Genomic DNA, 24,152 nt, shown 5'->3' on the forward strand with positions numbered 1-24,152 from the left:
TACAGATCTGACTGATGGATCCTGGGCTATAGGACAGAAGGCGCTGGACAAAGAACGCCGTCGTAAAGAAGAACAACATCGAAGGAAGCGAGGAGAAGGTTGTGTAATATATAGAATAAATTTATTGCTATTATTAGATTATCATGGCTGGTTTCTTTTGTGTGGATGATTTTTGTAGAATTTTGCAGAGCATTATTTGACATTATCCTAAAAATTCAGTCTGGAAAAAAATTAAAAATGTGCATATTAAATTGGAATTGAGCCCAAAGGGAATAAATTTCACAGTGATGCCATTATGTCTAAAGAATGTCCCTCTCTATTCCTTGTACAGGTCCTACGGTGTCCGGCGGCGCCTATCTCCAGAGTAGCAGTGAAAGTCTTGGAGCGGGTAGCACAGGGTCCATACCTGTAGCCAAGCCTATCCGTACAAACTGGAAGGGGAGTAACCAAAGCTTAAGGAGTATGGGATCAAAGAAAGGTAGGCAACTCTGTCTGACAGTAGCGGTTTTGCTAGCCTGAGTTTCTGCAAAGCTTAGCTCCAGATTCTAGTTTATTTTGACATTCTTCAACAGAATAATATTGAAAGTTATATATTTTCCTTATATTATATTACTTAGCATTTAATTTAATTTGTCTTATTATTTTACACCTTATAAAAAACTTAATGAGTTGATCATATTTCACGAAATACTTTTTTTTTCTTTTGATTCTTGTATACCACCTATTATGTTTATAATTATTGAGTATTTTTAATTACTTTGGAATCATTTGGTTTTTTCTCTCTTGAAATTCAATTTATTGTTTATCTGATGGTGCTTTAAAACATATTTGTTTTTGTTGTTGTTTACTAATGATTGCTTATTGATTTTATACATTTCAATGCTTATTTATTGCTCCTGTTTAATTATAGATGTCCTTGGGAACTTAATTGTTTTACCTGTACCATTCGGAACTATTTCAAACTTGAAAAAATGTTTCCTTTATAAGAAGTGTTGGATAGTCAAACAAAATTTCTCTAAAAATAAGTCTTGGATAGTCAAAGAACAAAATACATTTTATTTTAAGTTGATTTTATCTTTTATCATAAGAAGTATAAATAGAATAAGTTTATTGTTTATAAAAAACATTTGTCATATACATTTTTAAGAATTTGTAACAATGATTTGAGAAAAAAATGGATAATGCTGCATAAATGTAATAATAGATTAAGTATTTTTCCCATATTTATCAAAAGGTTAAAATTAATTAAAAAAAATTAGTATGTTAATTGATGGTATAGTAACATTTTATATTAACTAAGTTTCAGGATTATGCAAGAGTTGATTAAACTTGAATATTGAACAAATTAATCTAAATATGAAATTAGAAATCATTAAAGTTATTTCTTAAACAAAGTGTTGAAATAGTGGCTCATAAGAAAAAAATAATATGTTGGAAATCTCGGTATCTTACACTGTGAAAAAGATCATTGATATATTTAAGCTTTTTATAATAAAAATTTTTCAAAATGCATTTCATTTTATGTAGTTTATTCCGTAAGAATTTGAATTTTATGTATATTCATAATAATTCAAATAATTAGATTGATGTTTCATTGATGAATCAGATCTTACAAATATCAATATAACATTAAATTTCCTGGAATTTTCTTTAATATATTTTCTGGAGCATCTAGTGTGTGTTTACAAGACTCTCGAAAAGAAAATATTTTTCCTTAAAACAATAATTGCTTTGTTTTATGAATTTTCAGTTTTGATAAAACGCTGTCCTTTAATACCCCTGGCTGTTAATATGACATTTATTAATCAAACAAAACATTTTGATAAAACATTAACTTATGTAACATTTGTAATTTTATTGATGCAAAAAAAAAAAAAATTGTTAAATTCTAAGTTTTGATAAAACGCCGTCCCTAGCTGTTTATAGGACATTAATTAACCAAATCAAATATTTTGATAAAACATATATTTATATTCTTTAATCACGTTTTCACTAAAATTCATAATTATGTTAATTGAAAAAAATAATACTTCTAGTTTTCATTTTAACCCTGGCTTATTTTACAGCTGAAAGTGACGAAGAAATATCTCCAGAAAATGAAATTGACGCCCGTAATTGTTTTCTTTTGTGTTTTATCTATAAGTAGATCAGTATGTATTGATTCTGTTCCCTCTTCTGGCTGCTGTTTGTACAAAGACTTATATATATCTGTAATTTTTGGGCTATCGTGGTTGAAATCTGCAATATATCAATTTTATTTCTTTGATTTTGTTTGTGTTAAGCACATGAATTTTCTGATTATATTTTTCTTTGCGTATTTGTGGTGATAGTAAATTCCAATTACAGAATCTTTCATTTTAGAAATACATAACTATGTAAAATTATTTTTTTGCAAAGTTAAAGAAATATCTTAACCTTTCTCTGAAATGTTTTTAACATGATTTCAGAGTAAAACATTTAAAAGGAAAAATTAGTTACATCATAAAAACAGTATTACATTTTCAAAAGATATCTTTTGGTTTTAAACAAAAAGGTTAACATTAAAATTTATGTAGCATTTGTAGAGATCCAGATTATGATGAATTAAGCCAATTATGTATTTTTGTTCATCCCAATTGAATTCATTTTCAGTCTTCTTCCTTGACCCATTTTTCTCTAAATATTCACCATATCCAGATTGGGGCTGTGTTTTTGGTTTGGTGTCAGTTTAACATATAGTGTGTGAAATTTAACTATGGTAACTTTACAAATGACATAACGTCTATTACAGAACATAAGAGTTATCTTTCCTTGTTATTTGTTGTCTCCCCTTTTTCCTTTTTACCATACAGCTCTACTGAAGCGGTAAAGAAAGTTTACACAACAATAACGTTAATATGGGAGGAGGTTAAGATGGATTTGAATGTGTATAGCTGCTTACATCTCAGCTTTTGTTGTCATCTTATCATCTGAAATCGTCTTTTTTGTGAAAGAAGTGAAATCTAGTTCATGTGTCATCGTTGTTTTGAATGATATTCTTAGCTTATCCTTAATTCATTTTGTCCTAAATGTCCTCAAGATTTGTTTTCGTGTGAGAATGTGCTGAATTTTGCTGATAACATTACAATAAATATAAAATGTGAAAAAGATAAAAAAAAAAAAGGAGAGGAAAAACCCCAACAATGTTTTAAAAAATGCATAATTCTTTTTCTTTCAAAAAAGAAAGGGAAAAAATACTATATAAATATTTTAGAAAAATTGTTTAAAAATAGAAATGATGATATTAATTAATATGATCTTGTGGACAGTTGTTATGTAGATTTAAAAACAAGTCTTGAGGACAATTTTCATCATCATACATGTTAGATTTTACACTTACATATTTTATTAGTTTAGATGAAACTACTTTTAACTAAATTGTAAAAAAAAATCTGTCTTTTTTGTTCTGGTCACTTGTCTCGGACGGGTTTGTGGTTGATGTTAATTGTTGTTTTGTAGGATGTCACACGTGTATAAACTCTACTGACACGATATAAAAAATATATATATACCGTGCTTCCTCACACTACAAGTCTGAACACCTAATATCTGCAGAAATATATCAAATGGACATGGATATATATAAATTTTATATTAATCATCTATATATATGAATTTGAAATCTACTTTTTGACACATTAAACATTATATATATATCTATACATGTATTTATATATGTATTCATCATGTTTATTTTAATTTGAATGTACATCACCAAAATCACATTTTATTTTCTCATGCACTTATCATACTGTCACCGTTCAATAGAAATTTACTCTTTGTGAAATATACGGACATTATGATATATTTTTGTATGGAAGTATTTCAAGATTACAAATAGCTCACAGATGTAGTTAATTTGCTTATCAACTTGAAGTTAAAAATTGTCAATAAAATTAGAAGCACAAGGATGGCTTAATACTTGTATTCTGATTTCTAAGAACAGGAATCGTCTTTTGTATGTAATATGTACATATAAGATTTGGTTTACTGTTATGAGATATTTTATCAACAAACTGAAGGATAGGATGATTTTATGTACTTGTTATTCGATTTTAAATTCGCAAGTTTTACATCTTGAAGGAATGTCTAAATCATATTTTTTTTACATTGCATAGTCATCTATCTAATCATTCCATTCATATAAAATCATCTAATAACAATGTTAATCTAAGTGAGTTTTCAATTCAAGATAATATTAGTCTCATCTCATTTTCTATTAATGAAACCATCTTGATTTATCATTATATTATCTTTTTGAAAAATGATCCGAAAGAATATCTCGTACATTATGGTCCTTGACTAAGATGATACATTATGGTCCTTGACTAAGATGATTTGACGATCTGTTTTGATCATATGACAGGAAGTGGAGATGAGGCTTCACAGAAAGGCAGCATTATATTCGGACCTGACGGTCAGGTGATCAGTGTGGGCGGGGCTATCCAACCTTCACCCCGTATAGAGGCCACCGGCATGATTGACCAGGTGACAGACGCCAACCGTATCTTCGGGAAAGGTAAGTTAATGATTTACAGTTGTTTTTGAAAAAAATATTAATATTGTTGAAACTTTTCTGTTTTTGATAAAAAGACATTTTGCTTATTTATCTGATCAGGTTAGATCTTTCAAGTATGAAGTTTGGTTGGATATTTTAGGGAAAAAATTACTTCTTACAGAGATTACGATAACCATTATTAGAATATCTGGTCCTTTATTTGATCGAATATATATCATTAAATCTACCAATAATGGATCTAACTCTTGCCTCAGTTTTGTTTTCATTTCAAATGTTTCTGTGGGCAGAGTTGTAGCAGATTTTACATTTACAGCCATATTGCATCAGTATTTTATATGTTTTCTTACATTTTTTCTTTCTTTTAAAAATGGCAACTACACCATCACTTATTCGAGAATAATTACCATGTGGTTTGCAGTTTAAGCCACAATGGAATTTCTTTTTACAGCTATTGATGCATCACAACATATTCTTGAAACTCACTGAATTTAATTATGGCGATTGATGTATTATTTTTTACTTTGATGACATGTTGAATTTTAGGTATCAAAAAGCCTGCCCCAATAAGTAAAGGTAAACCTTGTAGCTTTTACAGTCGGCATGCAGCCCTCCTTATATAGTCTAGTCATATATTAGTCGCACCCCTCCTCAGACAATTGGCCACACCAAGCATGCTCCATTCCATATATATATAGATTCAGACTTATTCCTCCTTTTCATTATATATGTTCTGTGGGAATTATTTGCAATATTCTTGTATGTGGAAAGGTTCATCATAAGACAAGTTCTTGTTCAGGAAATGTCTTCATTAGAACCTTAGTCCCTTAAGTAGATTGCATGAAGCTAATGGATGAAAGGTTCTCCATGGTTCTGGTATTAATACCATCTACACTTGTAGTAGCTTCAAATGTAAGTAACGGTTATTTGCCACATTCTTCATTACACATGTAGGTATTTCCCAAAATGTTCCTTTCCAAAGCTTATACCACCCATTTCCCTCCTTTGGCATGTTCTGTAATTGTGAGGGTCTTCATCAGAAACTTACCATATACAGCGTAGTATTGCATGGCACTATTGGAGGAAATGCTCTCTGATCTGTGGTTTTGGTCAGTACTCCATCACCATCATTTATTACAATAACTGCAAATTCCCTAAAAAACAATTCAGGGATTATACCTTTCTATGTTTTCAAGGTTTTTTCCCTATATAATATAATGGAAACCATCTTCGGCTTTTGACTAGGTTAGACATTTTTGTTCCCTTTCCTGTATTACAGTCACCTGAATTGTGTTAGGTTACAAGAGTATTTTAGACTGATATTTACTCTCTGAAATCACTTAACTTCGCATGCATGTGGTTAATGGGTTTTATTGCCACTTAACCACAAAAGTATTTGAAAAAAAGATTACATGTATAATCAATTTCTGTTTTTCATGATATTTAGAAATAGAAAATGTGATAGTCAATTTCTAAGAATATATTGTGTTTTATCATTAAAATAAGCTGATGTTTTCGTCGATAGTTTTAATTTTGTTGACCCTATGACCTCTACAGATGTTATATTAGGATCCCTGACTATCGACCTTCCCTTCCACGATATGTATGGTACGTTACTGTGGTCGGTTTGATGGTAATGATATGGTGATGTGGGGGATAGCTGGCACCTAATTAAATGGTAGGGGAAGCTTCAGCTGAGACTATTGGTGTTACAGAAACGTTTGATTGGTTGGTTGTGGGAATTAAACATGTTAGACGTTGTTTGCTTGGCTGTTTTTTGGAATTAAAACAAAATTTTAGGTGTTATTCGATTGGTTGTGGGAAGTAAACATTTTTAAAAAGTTATGTGTTATTTGATTGGCTGGTTGTGAGAATTAAAAAACGTTAGGCGCTAATTATATTTGTAAATTTGTATTTAAAAAGATTATAATAATGTCTTCAACAGATTAAAGTGATTGTAGGTCTGGTCATGGTTGATCGTTGAGAACTGTTTATACAAATGTATATGATATTGGTGGGGATGTTTGAGCCTTATTTTAACCAGAACAGCTACGTACAACTGACTAACAAAAATAGATGTCTACGCACAACTGACTAGCAAAAATAGATATCTTAATCTTCTGTTACAGGCCAATATATTTATGTACTTGCTACTATATAGCCGGTAAATTTCGCGGGTCAAGCTTTTCGCGATTTGGACTAAAAAAGAGAAAAATAAGTTTAAACAGTTGGGAAAAAAATAGGGATTAGGCTTGAAGGGTGTATTTAATTCATCCATTTCTCATCAATTTTCCGCGACAGTATCAACCCTGCGAAAATCCTAACTATATGTTATAGCATTATTTCTCCATAGACTGTATAGTCTCGCATATATGTTATAGCATTATTTCTCCATAGACTGTATAGTCTCGCATATAAATTATATATATATGTGTATGTGTATCATTTGTAGATTCTATATACTCATTATGTAAAGATAGAAATTGTGTGTATATATATATTTATATATATATATGAAGAGCTCCCTTGAATGGGGCGAAAGCGCTCACTAGTCAATCGTCATTGTTTTTATTTCTTATAGGAAGGATATTCCTTTAAATTTATCATATATATATATGTGTGTGTATCATTTGTAGATTGTGTATGCTCATTATGTAAACATATGAATTGTTATCCCATATGTAGTGTTGTAATCATCAGCCAGATTGACCATTATATTGATGCTATATCTTTGAAGGAGAAAACGATGTATCCACCAGGTTACGCCCATATCAGTGTATACAAACCCAGATTTTTCGCCCTCCAAATTTGATTTGGAATGCTCAATAAGACACTTTATTTTTTTATGTCCGAATACATTTGGTATTAGTAATCTTAAATAATATTTACAGTAACAGTAAATTATTTATCATTGCCTAAAGAAATTACTCAACACACTTTTATTGGCGTAATATTACTTTTTGAAGAAAAAACCCGATTTTGATTAGGATATCGCAATGATGAGTTTGCGCAATCGTATCAATGGCTGAAAAAAAAATCAAATATTTCAACGCAGCATGTTTTGCACTAGAATACACTGATTGCTAATATACGTACGTTGCCGGTATAAGAGGAGTAAATCTTCAGCTCTCATTGGCTGGTTATTCAGTCTTAGCTCGCAAACACATGACGTCACAGTCATGCAAACACGGAATTCTCGAGGGAAATGTTGTAGGTGAATGAATGTATTGTTTTGTGCCCGCAGATCTAATGAGCGACGAATCTGACGATGAACCTGAGGAATGGAAGCACAGTAAGGCCCTACGTCGGCAACAAGTGATGAGGCGAGGTAGGTCAATTATATCTATCAGTTAAATAAGTAAATATGAAATTTATATTGTATAACCTGCTTTCGACCTACTTTTTAATGTAATATCGTTTTTCATTTGTATCTCATTATATTTATCTGACAGAACCAAATTATATTTATCTGACAGAACCAGTTAACTGCTTATTGTGTATTCTGTTAATCGTTTTTAATCTGAATGAATATTTTGCATATCCTATTTGTTAAAAACCTCTTCTTTCTTAAACAACAGGCGATAATTCATCTATTGTTTCTTTGTATAGTATAGATGTTGGTAGTTATAGATCTATTGACTGTAAAGAGAAATCACTGATATACAAATGGCATAAGTCAATTACAAGCGATATGATATTTCTGGAAAATATTAAGAAAATGGTTGGAAAGTCGTACTATGATGGAAGTGTTAAAGCTTATCATTATAATAGTTTCATAGTTTTAGCAAACAAATGAGTGAGTGATTGCCATTTTATATTCATGATAGAGTTAAGACGTTTCAAAAACTTTTTCCCAATTAATTATCTTCCCCATTGATATTGAATTTGTGATATTCCTACAACAGTTGAGGAGACTAACTTTACACTATACAGAATACAGGTATACCACACAGTTGATAGTGTCTTTTTGTTTTGGAATGCTTCATCTAGAAAATGGCCAACCACAAAATAAATTGTTTATATATTTTTCATGTTTTGTCACTTTTGATACACAAGTTGTTTTGATAGATGTGGAACGTTTTAGTAAGGGTTTCATTAGAGCATGTAAATGTCCAAGAACCTTGTCTATATTATATCTATTGTTGAATTGGTCCATCAGAGATTGACTATACGTCGGGCGATATTGACGCCACACAGTCGATCAAATCGTGGAGCTACATGTCACGTGACACAGATACGGACGTCATGGACGTGACGTCAAAATGTAAAAGTCTGCCAGACGGTCTGTCTAGTGCGAAGGAGCAAGGTAACCGGTGAATTGTGACCTTCGTACCAAGTGTCCCGGAACCAGCTAACATCCTCCGTGTGATCGTTTACATTCCCAACCCTTAAAACGATTTCTGTAGACTGTACCATTATTAAAAAGACCCCCATCATTTGCAGATAGTTGAATATAATTTTTATAGTTCTTCTCACATTCCCAGAAGTTCCAAATATTGAACGTCATTATTCTTCCGATGTTTGAAAGTTACCTTCTGCTGAAATCACACTTTTACCATTTTTAGAGTTTTATTCCGTTGTCTAGCTGATAGTGACAAATAGTCGTAATAAAAAAAAAGATTCATAATCTTATCTCTGGTACTCTTGTAGAAAGTTCCTAGTTTACTCATCACGTGTACAACTATCATAACATTAGATATTGTCATAGAAACATAGTTTACAGTGTTACCATACATGTAGAGCACATGTTCATTAGACTTTTTTTTCCAATTTTAGGATATGTCATGTACAATAATCTCTTACTTCCAGTTTTGCTGAATGTCAGTTTCCTTCCAGACTTCTCACACATTCTCAAAATACTCCCAAATACCGCACTTCAGAATACTTTCATTGATTAAGACTTAAAACTTTCCCCTTCCTCATATTCCTAGATGTTCCACGTTGCCATAGATGATGTTTTATGCCCTTTCATTTTGTAATATTCACGTCCGATCGTATGAAGTCTACGTCACCCATTCACAACAGTCCTATTCGATTGTCCCACATACTGTCACATGAGAACGATGTACCTGTTGTTTGACTTTCATCTTGTGATCTTGACCTGTACCTAAGTTTGTTTTAACCTGATTCCACCTGGTACTCTCTATGTGATTGTTTTGCACTGGTTTTGTCGTGCGTTCTACGACTAAAAACATAATTTATCTATATACATGTACATTATAACATTTATTGAATGTATTTCAGTAATTGCAATAATAGTGATTGCTTTATGCATATTTCCTTTTAATTAATGTGTTCGTCAAACAACTATCGATAACACATTGAATTGTAAAATTATTTAAGGAATTATATTCACTTTAAAAAAGTATCAAAAATATTATTCAAATTTAACAAAAACCGTGTCAAATATTTTACTTAAACTTAGAAATGACTTAATGGTTTGAGCGCAAGGTCCTGGACGTCCATTACTTCCTTTTTCAGAAGTCTTCTCTAGATTACCCAAAGATATAACAATTCTAAGTCGTGCCACTGAAAAAACAGAAGAAAATGATCGAGCGGAACCAACACCAGCCCAAGACACGTTCTCTACACGATACGCAGCACCACCTGGTACTGAGATTCTAAACTCCTCCTTGGGAGGGGAGGGAACTGCCGCTCCTAGCAGACTCACGTCTGTTAGTATGATGGAAAGTACACCACTCCCTGCTCCCATAGAAACCCCACATCCAGATATGATAGAAGAGGAATCCAATCAGGGACCAGAAACACGAGAAGGAACTGTCTCTAAGATAACGGACGGTAGCCGAGTCAGCAGTAACGCTGAGGGTCCGGCTCCTGTCTCCCAGGTGACGTTTGTACAGAACCAGAAGTCTATGGTCGCCACTCCTCCTACGGAGACTGCTGATCAGGTCTCCACGGAGAACACAAAGGTATCGACGCCAGTGCAGATACCTACAGAAGTGAGAGACAAGGAAAATACACCAGAGGAAAATATTCCCGAGGACCAAACACCAAGAGTAGAAAGTAGAAGGAAAAGCAGTACGCCTCGTGTTGTGTCAAGGCAACAGTCTCGTCTGTCGCTGGCTAAGTCTGTCGCCGAGGAACTACAGGAAGAGATGCAACAACAGGAACCAGTTCCTGAAAGCTTACCAGTATCAGCAAGAGGTAGCATTTTGTTTGACATTTGACCTGTGTCACCACTGATTTCCTGTCACGTGTCCTAGCAACAGAAAGTAATTCACCCACCCAGATGTTGAATGGCACTCCAGTAAACAAGTGTTTATTTGTTCTCTACCCAAATGTGTTCACGCATGTTGTTTTTTTTATTTCAGGTATTAACATTTAATTAATAGTGCAATGTCTCTGGTTGTGTGTTGAATGAACACCTTTGTAGTATTTGCAATTTCTTCAATTATTATAAAAATGTTCACCTTTAGACAAAATTTTTCAAACTTCACTTGTAATTGCTGTTTTAATTACCAGTGTTTTCAGGACAATAATGAATACTAAAAATGTAGTTATTACAGATAACTGTAATTTATTATGATCGATATTAGAAACATAGTCCCTGATGTGTTAGCTGGAACCCCAAGTGGCGCCTAGTTTAGTCGCACTTTAATGCGTCAAAAGTAGTAATAACATTTCTGTTCGAATGGACATCAAAAGTAGTACGTAGTTACACTCAACTAAAATACTTAAATGAAAGCATACTTCAAAAATACGTTGAAGACTTTCATTGGAAGTTTAATTGTTACTTATTTGAAAGATTTTGATCTCTTGAACCATAAGTATGGAAAGAATATAAAAATACATAGTATGCACAACTTTTGTTACTCCATTAAAAAAGAGGAAATAAAAAATATCTGTTTATTCAAATTCAGTATCAAAACTTTCAAAAATAAATTAACAACCTCTGAATCAAATGTAAGTATATTATGATTTATTTTGTGTAGTTGTGTTCTTTAATGTAGCAATGCTTATCAAAGGTAAGTGATTTGGAAAATTAACTTTTATTGCCCCTGCTATGAAGTCGCCCTTGAAATGGAAAGAATGCATATCGTGTTACTGTTTCGTCACGAATTCATACATGGTTCGGATGCATTTCATTCTTGCAAGCATTTCTAGAATTTTCATTTCGATTTTCAGAAGGTTCTGTGAAATCCCAGATATCTGAGGAGGATATTGTAAATGCTCTTACTGAGCATGCTCAACAGGTCGCAGCCAGCGTCCTAAGTTCAAAGTCTGAAACAGGCAAGGATCTGGAGGCGGACGTCCGGGTAGGTCAAATCTCAAATGCAGTGTAGTTCTGTTTGGGTTACAGCTGTGATTAAAATTGTCTTTATTTTGCCATACTACTTGGCTTTATCGAACACTAATTTTGGTTTTTCATATATTATGTTTGGCAAATATTAAAAGTTTGAGCATCATAATAAAACATATATATTGTGAACTCTATCCATGTATCTATCATGTTTGTTTTTGTGCTGAATCATATGAGTGTTAAATGCTGGTTTTGCCCATATATACCTGCCAACTGTTACCATGAAATGTTCATGTATAATCATCATTTTGACCGCCAATAAGTCCCTCACCCAGACATGAATTCACGTATTCAACCCATTAATCGCGCGCCCCTATAAGCGCCTCTCTTTTTATTTTTGCTTCAATTTCACTTACTACTTCGTTTACAAATTGACTTAAATGGGTTACTTTGTAGAATAATTTTATTAGAGGCTAGTCCATTTCTATTCTATTAAGCGCTCACTTATTTGCTTCAATCTTAAATACGGTAAATGTCGAAAGTGGTCGGGGGGGGCTTATTTGCAGACAATCTGCCTGATTGTATCGATCTGACCTACATCGACGTGACGAGATAAATTTTAGATAACTTCTTCATGTAGTATTTTATACAATCAGAACACATTTGTGGTCATTCCTCACGGAAGCAGGGAAATGTTATACTCGGTGAACATCTCATGTTGTACAGTAAATAATGATATATATCTGTTGCCTGCATTAATGATTAATATGAGTGTCATTGTGTTCTATATATATCTATTTGTGTGGGACTCACTTACAGCATGCGGCCGAGATGTGGATGGAGCGACACCCGCCACGACAAATTTCTCGCAGTCAGTCTATACAGGACAATCGTGACAATGTAAGACTACGTGTAACCATTGTAACCATATTTCTCTGTTGTCTTATACAAAAATGAAGTAGCATCAAATCTTGACTTGATATAGATAACGTGATTATAATCTTACATAATCTTTTTATTGATACGCCTTTTAATATATATGGAACAATATAATATAAAGGGTTATACTTTATTTTGTGTTGATAAGCTATATTTTATTTACATACTTAGGTGCAAGCTTTACATGACGATTTTAAGTTTGAAAATTTCATTTCAAACCAGAACACAGACCATCTATTTCATTTTTCGACACAGATTAACTGTATCATTTTACTATGTTTTATTGGATGTAAAGGTTCTTTGTCCATGTCTTTTTCTGTTGCCGTAGCACCATTGTTATACCTGTGTAAAATATGAGGAAAGTCTGCACTGTTTATCTTTCTATATATAACTTTGCCAGGTTCTTTTTATATTTATATATTATGATCTGCCGATTTTAGGTTTGCAAATTTTATATCAATCAAAACAGTTGTTCAAAAATAATACTTTTGATTTTGATTTTTATAAGTCGATAAATCATATAAATTTTATAAATATTTTTTTCACCACTTTTTTTCGGAATATCATTTAATTAGACATCTAAAAACAGAAACGTTTATCATACATTTCGGTAATTAGTACAATGTAATAGATAACCTAAAGTCAAAACAAAGGCTTTTCTTTAAAATTGTTTTGTTGGTTATTTAAATCATTTTAATCGATATTGGATACCGTATACTAATTTATAATATGATATTGTTTAATTATATTGTAGATTAAAAAGGATTAATTTCAAAATACTTCAATTGCTAAAAATGCTAAAATTATTGATTTTGCGCCCAAGCTAAGCTGATTTATTTATCAGCTTAAAACACATCACATCCAAATTTCTAATTTAATTGTGTTAAGTGAAAGTGATTTGTATATCTCTCTGATTTATTATTTTTTTGTAGTTCTTTCCTTGGCTTATCTGGTGTAAACTTGAATTCCTGGTATACCATTACATTGCTAATTTGAAATAAATTTTAATTTGCTAGAATTTAGTTGAAATTGCATGCTTTTGAAAAAAGAATGTGACTTGAATAACAAATATTACATTCGTTGATAATGAATTCAAAATGATTCAACAGGAAATTGTGTTACAAATGCATGATTGTGAATATCATTTTTAATTGGATAGTTTTAAAGAACATTTTATCCACTGATTAAAACGTGTTTTACACATCACTTTGTAAGCTTTGGAAACATATAGGCTCATTCATCGAACCACTTGGCTCTTATAACAGCTAATTACATATCAAACTTATGTAGGAAGATTATTTTAAAAGCTTCAATTAATTACTCATATTGATGCAAACACAAATTTGCATGGACATTAAGATTATTTCTGTTGACTTTATTAATATCATATATGTTCATTTTGATGCTTTTGATTAAAAATCTAAAGAATATTCAATTTAAATACTTATGAAGTGTAACAACAAGATATAAGTTGTAAAAACTCTGATTATGATATCGCATGTAGCTTAAATAAGGAATAAAAGCGTAATTTCAGTTACACTTATACGAAATTAACATATTATTTCAAAGTTGTCACTAGCAGCTGATACCAAAACCTATATTATTATTTCTTTATTTTACGGATGGGAAGTTTTGTTAGGTCATTGCGAAAATAGCTACAGATATTTGCTAGAAAATTTTAGATGTTTTAAATTTTATTACTTAAGCGTGTGGTGTGTGTTTATACTTAATTGATGTTTTAAGTTATAATGTGTGTCTAGCATTTGGTTCAACGACAACGCCAGTTTGTGGTGGAAGTTTTAATGTCAGTCACATTTGGCTATGTGACAGGTGTTATATGTTCAATTCATTGATTTGTTACATTTTGTTATAAACACGCTGATGAGTCAATAACTTCTAATACATTTAATGATTTCGTTAGTTGTAGTAATGCTCTTACAATCTATTAAAGAAGATGATGTCCTTTTTCCAAATTCCTGAAGGCATATTTTTCCAAATTCCTGAAGGCATATTTATCAACTACAAGAAAATTAACTCTGAATCATTCGTAATTTATAATTATGAAGTAATTATCTTATTTCATCTGGGACCAAAGGTAAAACATCTGCAGCAATGTATTTATTTATTTAGATTTTAAGAATTATCTCCCCTTCCTTACTAGTGTTATCTCCCCTTGTAGATGGTGATTGATGAGATTATAGAGATAGAGAAACAGAAGAGGAAGAGTGCTGGCCCGACAGCTGGCGAGTACAGGGAACTAATCAAGGAATCTCTCACAACAGCCAGTAAGTACCTATAGAACAGGATAACACAAGTTACGCATGTTATAGAAACTAATATATGGCGCGTATGTTGCTATGTTTTTTGATGAAAATTATAATGAAAAAAGAATATCTATAGACACCTCTCGTACAATTGTGGTGTTTGTTTTAATCTGAAATATAAAACTATTACGTGAATACTTATTAATTAAAAAAGGAAGAATTTTAATTTTTAATTGTTTTGTATATTAGTATATCAAATTTGTTTGTTTAAGTTTTAATAATATATTTATATATACATATTTCTTACTTTAGAAGGCCTTATCATATGCAGACACTTTGATTAGTTAGTTGATGATATATATTTCTTACCTCTTCAGTGAAAGCCCAGGGTCTGAATGAGAACATACCGGACGATACCGAGATCACACCTGAAGTGATTGAGGCGCTAACTAACGGCTCACTGACCCCAGAGGATCTGGAGCTGGTCCACGACACTGACAGTGGCAGAAGTGTAATCCGGTCCCGAAGTCAGCTCGCCAATGCCATGGGCGGAGTCAAGGAGGGCCATATCTACGTCGCTGGATCTAAAAGTAGGTCAAACGTTTTACTGTCCAGAAAATATGGATGTGCTTGTTATACTACGATTTTCTGTCAAATAACGAAATATTTATCATGAATTATAGATTATAACTTAATGTTTTGAAATTAAATGCATTTGTTAATAAGAGATTTATAGCTATTATCGTATATTGCCTTACTTTAATAGTAATGATCCAAGTGTATTTAATTGAACGCTTTAAGTCGTTTTAGATTTTGATATAATAAGCGGAAACCAAGTAACTTAGGCTTCTACAAGTTGCTGCATAGTCGGTTATTGTTGTGGGTCTAAGTTATGACTAAAAACTGAAAACAATAAAATAACATTTTAGCGTTTTAAAATTTTCGCGATCTAGCTTCCAGAGTATATGTAATTTAATCATTTCTCAACATTTTCGCGGATGAAGTTTTCGCGTTCACAGCAGTTTCCAGTGAAAATAACCAACAATACAGTAAAGGCATACTGAAATAATACGAAGACAGCGTATTCTAATGTATTTATATACCTTATGTTGAGTTTTGTTTTGTTTGATCAGGATGTATCTTTTTGTTAATATATTTATGTCCCGTCCCATGACCCTCCCCGCCAATGTTGGGAAGTATCGTCTTGCTGCTAGCTTTGGTTATAGGGATTATATAATTTTATTTACTTGGTTATTTTTCAGTTTATTTATTTTCTTCTATAAGAGTAGTTAGAGGTGACTGGTTTGATTTTTTATTTTATTTCTTTTTCATTGAATTTATCTTTCAGTTTCAGTTAAGTTTAATTCTTTTTTTTAGTTATGACATTTTAAGTCTTTATAATTTCATTTTTTTCTTTTACTTTTTATTATAATTTCATGTAATATACTGCACGATTGCTACATAATATTGTAGAGATTTAATTCACAAACATTAATAAAAAAACAATCTGCTGAGCGTCATGTAAAGTTTGATGTTGGATTTTGTTTCTTTAAAAACATGGAATATCTTTTATTTTGGTTTTTCTTAGCATCAAATTCCACCGATTAGTCATTTACTTATAATGCTAGGGTTTTGATATAGACCATAAGTTTGGTAGCATACACTGCTTAAATGTTTTCACACGTGGTTTTAATTAGTTTACACTGTTTATACTTGGCTAGAGATGTGTTTTGGTCATTTCAATTCTTTCATATTTTTTTTTACTTTGCATTGAATTATATTGAAAATTGCTTTCATTTATTGACGATAAAAATTTGTAGCTTAGCAAAAAGAAGATTTTTTTATAGATTACGTATTCAACAAATGAAAAATCATCGGTAATCTTATGGTATCAATTTTGTATTAATAACACTTATAATTGACATATTTATGATTTCTTATATCTCTCTAAGCTTCAAGACAAAAATATACACGTACTATCATTTGTTTTTATTTTGATTGAAAAAACCAATATCGACACTATCAATGGTTTTGCATTTCATATTGTCTCGAACATGATCTTTTACATTTGCATAATATGCTCATGTTTTTGTAACAAATCTCATGCCAAATGTTCTACATAAAAAATTACAATGTGAAAGACAAAAAGGTCTGATATATAAAATAATTATTTAAACAATGTCAACGTGGAAAGGTAAGTTTACCAATAAATAATTGAATCCACATAAACTGTAAACCAACTTCCTTTCACGTGTAATATCATTACCTTTCTAATATTGAAAAGAAATACCATTCAATTTTAATCTCCGCGAGAAAAGTCGCGAAATTTAATAACCGCGGAAGAATGTTGGTTTACACTAGGTGTTTAAGGTATAAACTTACAATAGCTAGTGTGGTTATGGTTTGCTGCGTAGATTGCTTGGCTTATCTTCCCTTTGTCCTCCTCCCTACAGACGCCAAGAAGGGGCCTGGGTCCATCCCAGTCGACCGAACTTCCAATGTTGACATTGGAGAGTTTGACGTTATCAAGTACGGCACCGCTTCTCAGTCGGGCTCAGAGAAGGCTTCTTCTGAGAAAGCGATGTCTGAAAAGGCAATGTCAGAAAAAGCTCCCTCTGAGAGAGCTCCATCCGCAAAGGCGCCATCAGATAAAGCTCCCTCAGAGAAGGTTGGTAAGTCCCAACCTCCGTCCATCATGGGCGAGTCCATTGTGGAGGAACCGCCGGAGGTTGTGGAGGCAGACAAAAAATCTACTGTATCATTTCAATCAGAGCCGCAAGTGGACGAGTTCAAAAAGGCCGTGGAGGAGATCGAGGAGCAGCAGAAGGAACCGTCGGTACAGGAGGAAGAACCGAAGCTTCCTGATGAGCAGGTGAGGGCTACATTCTAGGATGTCTGGTCGGTTGTATAATAGGTTATTGGTAAACTGAACACATTTTTATAAATATTCAAGGAATTGTGGTCGGTATTTTAAAAAAATCGACTGTAAATGTTTCACATAATTGAAGACAATTTGTTACCATCCAGAAATTGTTGTCGATGGTCTAATTTTCCCCAATAATCGGACATCATTTTTATGAAAATTTGTTACCTCAGTAATTTTGATCAGTTGTTAAAAGTATTCACTAAAACTGAACACAATATGTAACGTTCAGGAATTGTGGTCTATGGTCTAAATGTTCCCAATAAATTGAACACAACTTTTATGAAAATATAAGTTATCTTTAAGTAGTTGTGGTCAATAGTCTAGAAAGTCCTCGGTAATGTGGACACAATGTTTAGAAAAAGTTAGTTACATTCCAGGAATTATGGTTAGTAGTACTTTCCCCAGTAAACTGAACACATTTCAAGAAGGTGGCAATGCAATTATCTATTATTTTCCATTGGTCGACAGTCAAACTTAAATATGTTTGATTATTTTAAAATAAATGTCAAATAACCACAAATTGCCAGAGAAAATTATTCAAATATGATTGATTGATCAGTCAGATAGCTAGAAGCAAAAAAAAAAAAGATTACAGAATTTCGTTTGGTTCTTAGCAACCTGTACAGAATATTGATAAAAACTTCTAGAACGTGTTTATAATAGGGCAATGAAACGAAGACAATAATTTTCTTTATAGATTTAAAAACAAAATGCAAAATATAATGTTTAATAATGTTGAACTTGTCTTGATTTGATATTAAAACTAAACTAAATATAAAAATATTCAGATATAATTTATTGATCTAGAGAGCTAGAAGTAGAAAAAGCAACAGGAGTCTACAAAGTCGCTACAGTTTTCAAAGTCACCAAAGCCGATGTAGTCATCACCATGTAAGATTTTCTGCATGGCTGTCTTCAGAGTGAGCTCATGGTCAAGGTCAAACTTTTGATATGACCTCTGACCTAGCATGTCGTTTGACCGTTTGAATGTCTTTAACTTCCTAATCATTGTCTTTGGAACGCATAGGAAGCATATTGAATACCAGAAAGGGAATCTTAACTTTTTCTATTATTTTAGGATCTGGTTTTCGTATTGTACCTTAATAAATTCTTTTTGAGGTTTTGCATGTTATCGTCAAATTATACAGTGATCTTTAACAAGTTTGATGATTTTTTTTTACTTTCAGACTCGTTCATTATTTTTTTTACCATCTATGCATGTTTTTTTTCTTACTTTAAGTATTGTTTTATTTGAGTGTGAGCATTTGAGTAAACTTTGAATGACTTTCCATTTAATGTCTTAAAACTGCATGCCACGTTTACTGTTATGAAAATATTGATTGAATTCATAATTGAAACTAGCATTGAAGAGTTTTTTTCTTAAAACAAAAACGTAATACGTTTATCTGTGTATAGTAACTGAAAATCATTTTTTTTTCCGAACTTCTTTTAGAAGACAAAAGCTATGGACATATTTACCTATTATAGAAGGCAATAAGTTATCCAATAGGTTTAGAATTTTCAAACGTCTTTCAAACATTTCCATATTTCAATTTTCTTTGTTCACCAATCGTCACTAGACAGCAGATATGTTCACAATAAGATATAAATATAACTTACCAGTAGTTTTCTCTTCAGAATCCAGCACTTTTTTCTTGAATACAATAGTGTTCTCTTTAGAGAGTATAAAGTATCAAAATGGACAATTGTTAATAATGACATTTCATTTAAAGATGTTATCATTGTACACTGGAATGTTATATTATACATCACTCACTCTAGAGGAAAATATCTGTAAGTTCCTGTTTAAATTCCGTTCCCCTTCAGAGCAGAAATTAAACTCTCCCAATGTATCGTGGTATTTTGACGTCATTTCCTGTTGCCAGAAATCGGACATCAGTAAGAAGTCGGACGAGAAAAGCACAAAGAGTGCTAAGAGCCGTGTATCGGACAAGAAGAATAAAGTATCGGACACAACATCTCAGAAAGGCAAATCAGAACTGGAAAAACGGGACGAGTTTGTTGTGGGTAAGTAAGCGTCATCTATACGTTTTTTGATACTCTCATGCTTCTTCCGCAAAGGAAGGTATAGGCATTCAGTGCTAATGTTAGGACTTTAATTTGTACATGAGAAATACTGTAAATGTGTATATTTTAGGACAATAATGTTTTATCGCAAAATCTATTTAGAACATGTAGGCAATAACGATAAAGAATACATAATCAATACACAACAGTCAGTGCAATCATTTTAGCGCATCTATACTACCTCTAAGATATGTACATTTACAGTAGCAAATATTTTATTATTAAAATCATTAAAATAATATAATCAATTACAAAACACTAAGCGATCTTTTCCAAATAAAAAAAAATATATTAAAGGATATTTGTTATATGGCTATTTGCTTTATTAGAATAAACCAGAGTTTAACATAATCCATATATGGTATTATTATTGTACAACTTTTTTGTGTTTTTATGCAGTTGAAGTAGTTATTCTGCATTTGCATATTACAGAGTTATCTGCACTTGCGGGTAGGTATTGATTGTTACGTCATGTGTTTGTGAGGGTAACGTCATGATTTCCGGAGAAAACGACGTGAATAGTGCTCACAAATAATGACGTCACAATGGATACCTACCCGCAAGGGAGCTAACTCTGTAATATTCAAAGACGGAATACTGTAGTGCAGTTGATTGTTGATTCTTTTTAGATCAGTAGTTATACGTATTATCACAAAAAGAAATCCAATTAATCCTGTGTTATAATTCGCTTGGCTTCATATTGGATGTTCTTTTACTTAGATACGTTTGACAGACTACCAGTCTTATGTCATATTCATTAAATTAATTTACCACCGCTTATTACATATGATAATGGACCTTAAACCGTGGAATAACAACATTTCAAATGTGTTTATAGGGATGGATAAGTTGAATACTACAGACCTGTTGTCATTTAGTTTTTGTATTTAGTATATATACATTACTTAGTTGTAGTTTTGACTCATTCACTCCTTAAATTTTATAATGAACTAATCTACTCTTAGAAAAGACTTTTAAATATGTCTACAGGGTTGGGTGAGTGATTAGTGATTTGACTGTTACTTTTATCTGGTGGTTGCGATATTGGTATCTAGAATGACCGTTCCATAACACTAATAGATTTGAAAACAAACCTGAAAGAAGCTCTTTATATAATGAATACTGAAAAGTGAATATTATATTGACGTATTACGCGAAGACGCGTGATCGCGAAAATTTCCACAGTTTGCAATATTTTGTGACTGTATGAACTTTATAGCTAAAAGTTTGAATGTATATCACTGCGAAAACGTTATGCTTATAAAACATTTAGCACGTGTTAGCGAAAACATCCACTTTTGTAGCAGCGTGAAAAGTGTTCCGACTGCAATCACGGCTTGCCATCGTGTCATACATTATTGTCATGTGAAAATAAAAAAAAATATCATGTGGTAGAAGGATTGATGAGTTGTATGTGTGGTGATACACAGGTAAAGTGAAACAGACAAACGAGTTAGAACAGCTATACGGTCCTGTGGACCCACCTTCTAAAGAGCCGAGTCAGCCCGCCGAACCTGGTGAGAACTGTTTCTCACTTGTGTGGGACGTATTAACCTTTGGTGAAGTGTACTGTAACAAATTGTGGTGTAAAGTATGTGACATAATTATATTCTAGTTGTTTTGATGGAAATCTCAATGGTCAAACGGTCGAATGGTCAATAATTATTACCGAAGCTTTCGTCATAACAATCTCTATGTAATTTAAAGGGAAGAATTCTTCCTAATGGTCATTGATGGTTTTATTGAAATTTTCTTCTAATTTGAAACCGGAACGTTTTTAGCGTAAAGAAATGTAAATTAAATCATCGTCGTAATAAACTGTATATTCTTATTATCATCGTCTTGAGGGGTTTGGGTAAAACATTACTAGGAAAAAAGAGAGAAGAAATATCTTTGAGCCAATTCAGACATCGATTTATAAATATTTGATTTATTTAAATACAATGTATAAGAAGCTTTTTTCAGATTGCTTGCTTTCTGAAAATGCATTGGTACAACTATTTAAGTAGTCCCACTATCTTTTAAAATCATAGTTACATATTGTTATATACGTTTATAAAGATATACGCGCTTTTCTGAAATTTCTCCCATCCTTTATTCCTTCGATGTTTCTTTCATACACAGCGGTTAATTTGATAAATTGCAGTTTCTAAAAAATAAAAACATTTAAAATATGATAATGTCACATTCATGTCATGTTGAAAAAGTGGTTTGTGTTTATAATATTCTATGTGGTTTTATTATAACTGTCTCTGACTGTATGCTTGTGTGATACTGTTGGTGGGAATGGTTTATAACCATTTATGTCTTCCCATTGTGCATATCTAAATTAAATGACTATGCATGGCGTTTGATTTAAAAGGTTTAAAAACGTGTTGAATACGTTTTCTTAATATGGCATTCTGATTAAAAAGTGGTTGAAATGAGAAAAAAATAACTTTATTGCTGATCAAAGATTATCGTATCAATGATGAAACGACTTGGATTTGTTTTAAGCAAAATAAAATTTTCTTTTCGTTGCCTGATATATATTACATATTAAGATGACAATAAGAATTAACTCCATTATTTACAAACAATGGAAAAACAAATAAAGCAAAGCATTTTACAAGACTTCTAAAAGACCAAGTGCAGGTTTTGCACGCAAATAGAAACAAAACAGTTTTTGTAAAAAAAAAATAAATACTAAATGAGAAAATAATATTTTGGGAGTTTAAATGTTTTGTGATGGCATGTTTATGATCCAATAATTTTTTTAATATTCTGTGGATAAAATTAAGCAATTAAACAATGCCCTATGGAATTACGAAAGAATAATTCCTACGAAAGTAACGGGCTAACAGTACAATCCAACTTATACGAACTACAATGGTTTATGTTCTCTCCTAACTTATCAAAATTTCAAGGAACACTATATTAAAGTGAATAGTCGGGCAAAGAAAACCAGTCTAAATGCGTTCATTGGCCTTCCAAAAGTTCTCACATATTAATAATACGGCCAAGTTCTGCTTAGTTTCCCAGTTCTGACCATTAAAGTAAAGAAAAGTTGAAAGCATTGAAAGCGAGGCTGCGTGGAAATGTAACCACGGACAGAGTGAACCGGGAGGACGTTTTAGAATTTCCATACTTTAAATTAATTTCTTCGTACGCAGACAGATTTTGACGAGAGATTTTATTTTTCCATTTCATAAGAAATTATACTGGATACATTCACACCATTTTTACCGACTTTAGCCATCCTTGCCCGACTGTTCACTTTAATAATAAGGGGCAGATAAAAGCTTGGCCTTGAATGAAAGAAAATATAAACAATGACCTAATATTTAGACTTTAAAGACCGATTACTCAAACTTTGGGAAAACTCTAATAAAACTCTGAATATTCTAACTAACCTAGTCTACCTAACATCAGAATAACACACCAAAATGATCTGATTTGACCTGTATCGTGAGTGTTTTAATGTATTTTTGTGTGTTTTATGTTACATATATATAAATATAACGTTTTATACCTGAGCATACCTGTCAAGTTTCCCGCATTGGACTGGAGACTCCCGTAAAACTCACGGGATTCTCCCGTTTGTGTGAGAAGATTTCTAAAATTTAAACTTCAAAGTATCTTATTTCTTTCTTTTTTCATACAATTTCAAACAGTGATGGTCAAATGGTTTTAGCATTAGTTTTGTGTTTTGTAAGATATCAATATTTGCAATAAATTACTTAAAAACTGATTATCATATGTATATTAAAATGAACAGATATTGTTAACCAATATGTTATATTCTATACATTAATTTAGTTTAAACTGTTGTTACGTATAATCTCCAGTTGTTAACCAATATTTATAGATCTTTGACAGGTATGTCTTTTAAATGTTTGATTGTTCACATATATCATAATATGTATTTTTATAAAGCATACTGTTGTTGTCTTAAACTTGACTGTGTTTTAAATAACCGCTAACTCTTTTTGCGATTATAATATATTTTACATTTGTTGTGGTGGTACACTCATATGTTTCCCATGAATCAATATTTACAGTTTTCCACTTATGTATCTTTCATATTTTCAATTACCTCATTAGCAATGATATTTTGTCTTGAGTATTTGCTCGTTAAAATGATAAGCATGCTAATTGGTC

The 24,152-nt window shown here is 31.9% G+C and overlaps 1 protein-coding gene across 19 annotated transcripts in view; it reads left to right on the forward strand.

Annotated features, from left to right (window-relative positions):
- Positions 1 to 24,152, forward strand: part of LOC138310308 (uncharacterized) — an 84,805-nt gene that overhangs the window by 39,833 nt on the left and 20,820 nt on the right. For 8 of the 19 annotated variants that reach the window (XM_069251454.1, XM_069251447.1, XM_069251455.1 and 5 more), the window contains 15 exons: positions 6 to 98; positions 332 to 478; positions 2,067 to 2,111; positions 4,385 to 4,537; positions 6,092 to 6,142; positions 7,779 to 7,862; positions 11,681 to 11,811; positions 12,615 to 12,695; positions 13,667 to 13,705; positions 14,914 to 15,019; positions 15,376 to 15,588; positions 17,452 to 17,870; positions 18,732 to 18,815; positions 19,811 to 19,952; positions 21,443 to 21,529. In XM_069251454.1, coding sequence (XP_069107555.1) covers positions 6 to 98; positions 332 to 478; positions 2,067 to 2,111; positions 4,385 to 4,537; positions 6,092 to 6,142; positions 7,779 to 7,862; positions 11,681 to 11,811; positions 12,615 to 12,695; positions 13,667 to 13,705; positions 14,914 to 15,019; positions 15,376 to 15,588; positions 17,452 to 17,870; positions 18,732 to 18,815; positions 19,811 to 19,952; positions 21,443 to 21,529 — 1,875 coding nt within the window. Of the gene's footprint in view, positions 1 to 5; positions 99 to 331; positions 479 to 2,066; positions 2,112 to 4,384; positions 4,538 to 5,080; positions 5,111 to 6,091; positions 6,143 to 7,778; positions 7,863 to 11,680; positions 11,812 to 12,614; positions 12,696 to 13,666; positions 13,706 to 14,913; positions 15,020 to 15,375; positions 15,589 to 17,451; positions 17,871 to 18,731; positions 18,816 to 19,810; positions 19,953 to 21,442; positions 21,530 to 24,152 lie in introns of all 19 variants that reach the window. The other 11 variants (XM_069251463.1, XM_069251464.1, XM_069251465.1 and 8 more) reach the window with 10 other exon arrangements.

The sequence above is a fragment of the Argopecten irradians genome, chromosome 16 (assembly GCF_041381155.1).
Source record: "Argopecten irradians isolate NY chromosome 16, Ai_NY, whole genome shotgun sequence".
In the NCBI taxonomy this organism is placed as follows: Eukaryota; Metazoa; Mollusca; class Bivalvia; order Pectinida; family Pectinidae; genus Argopecten; species Argopecten irradians.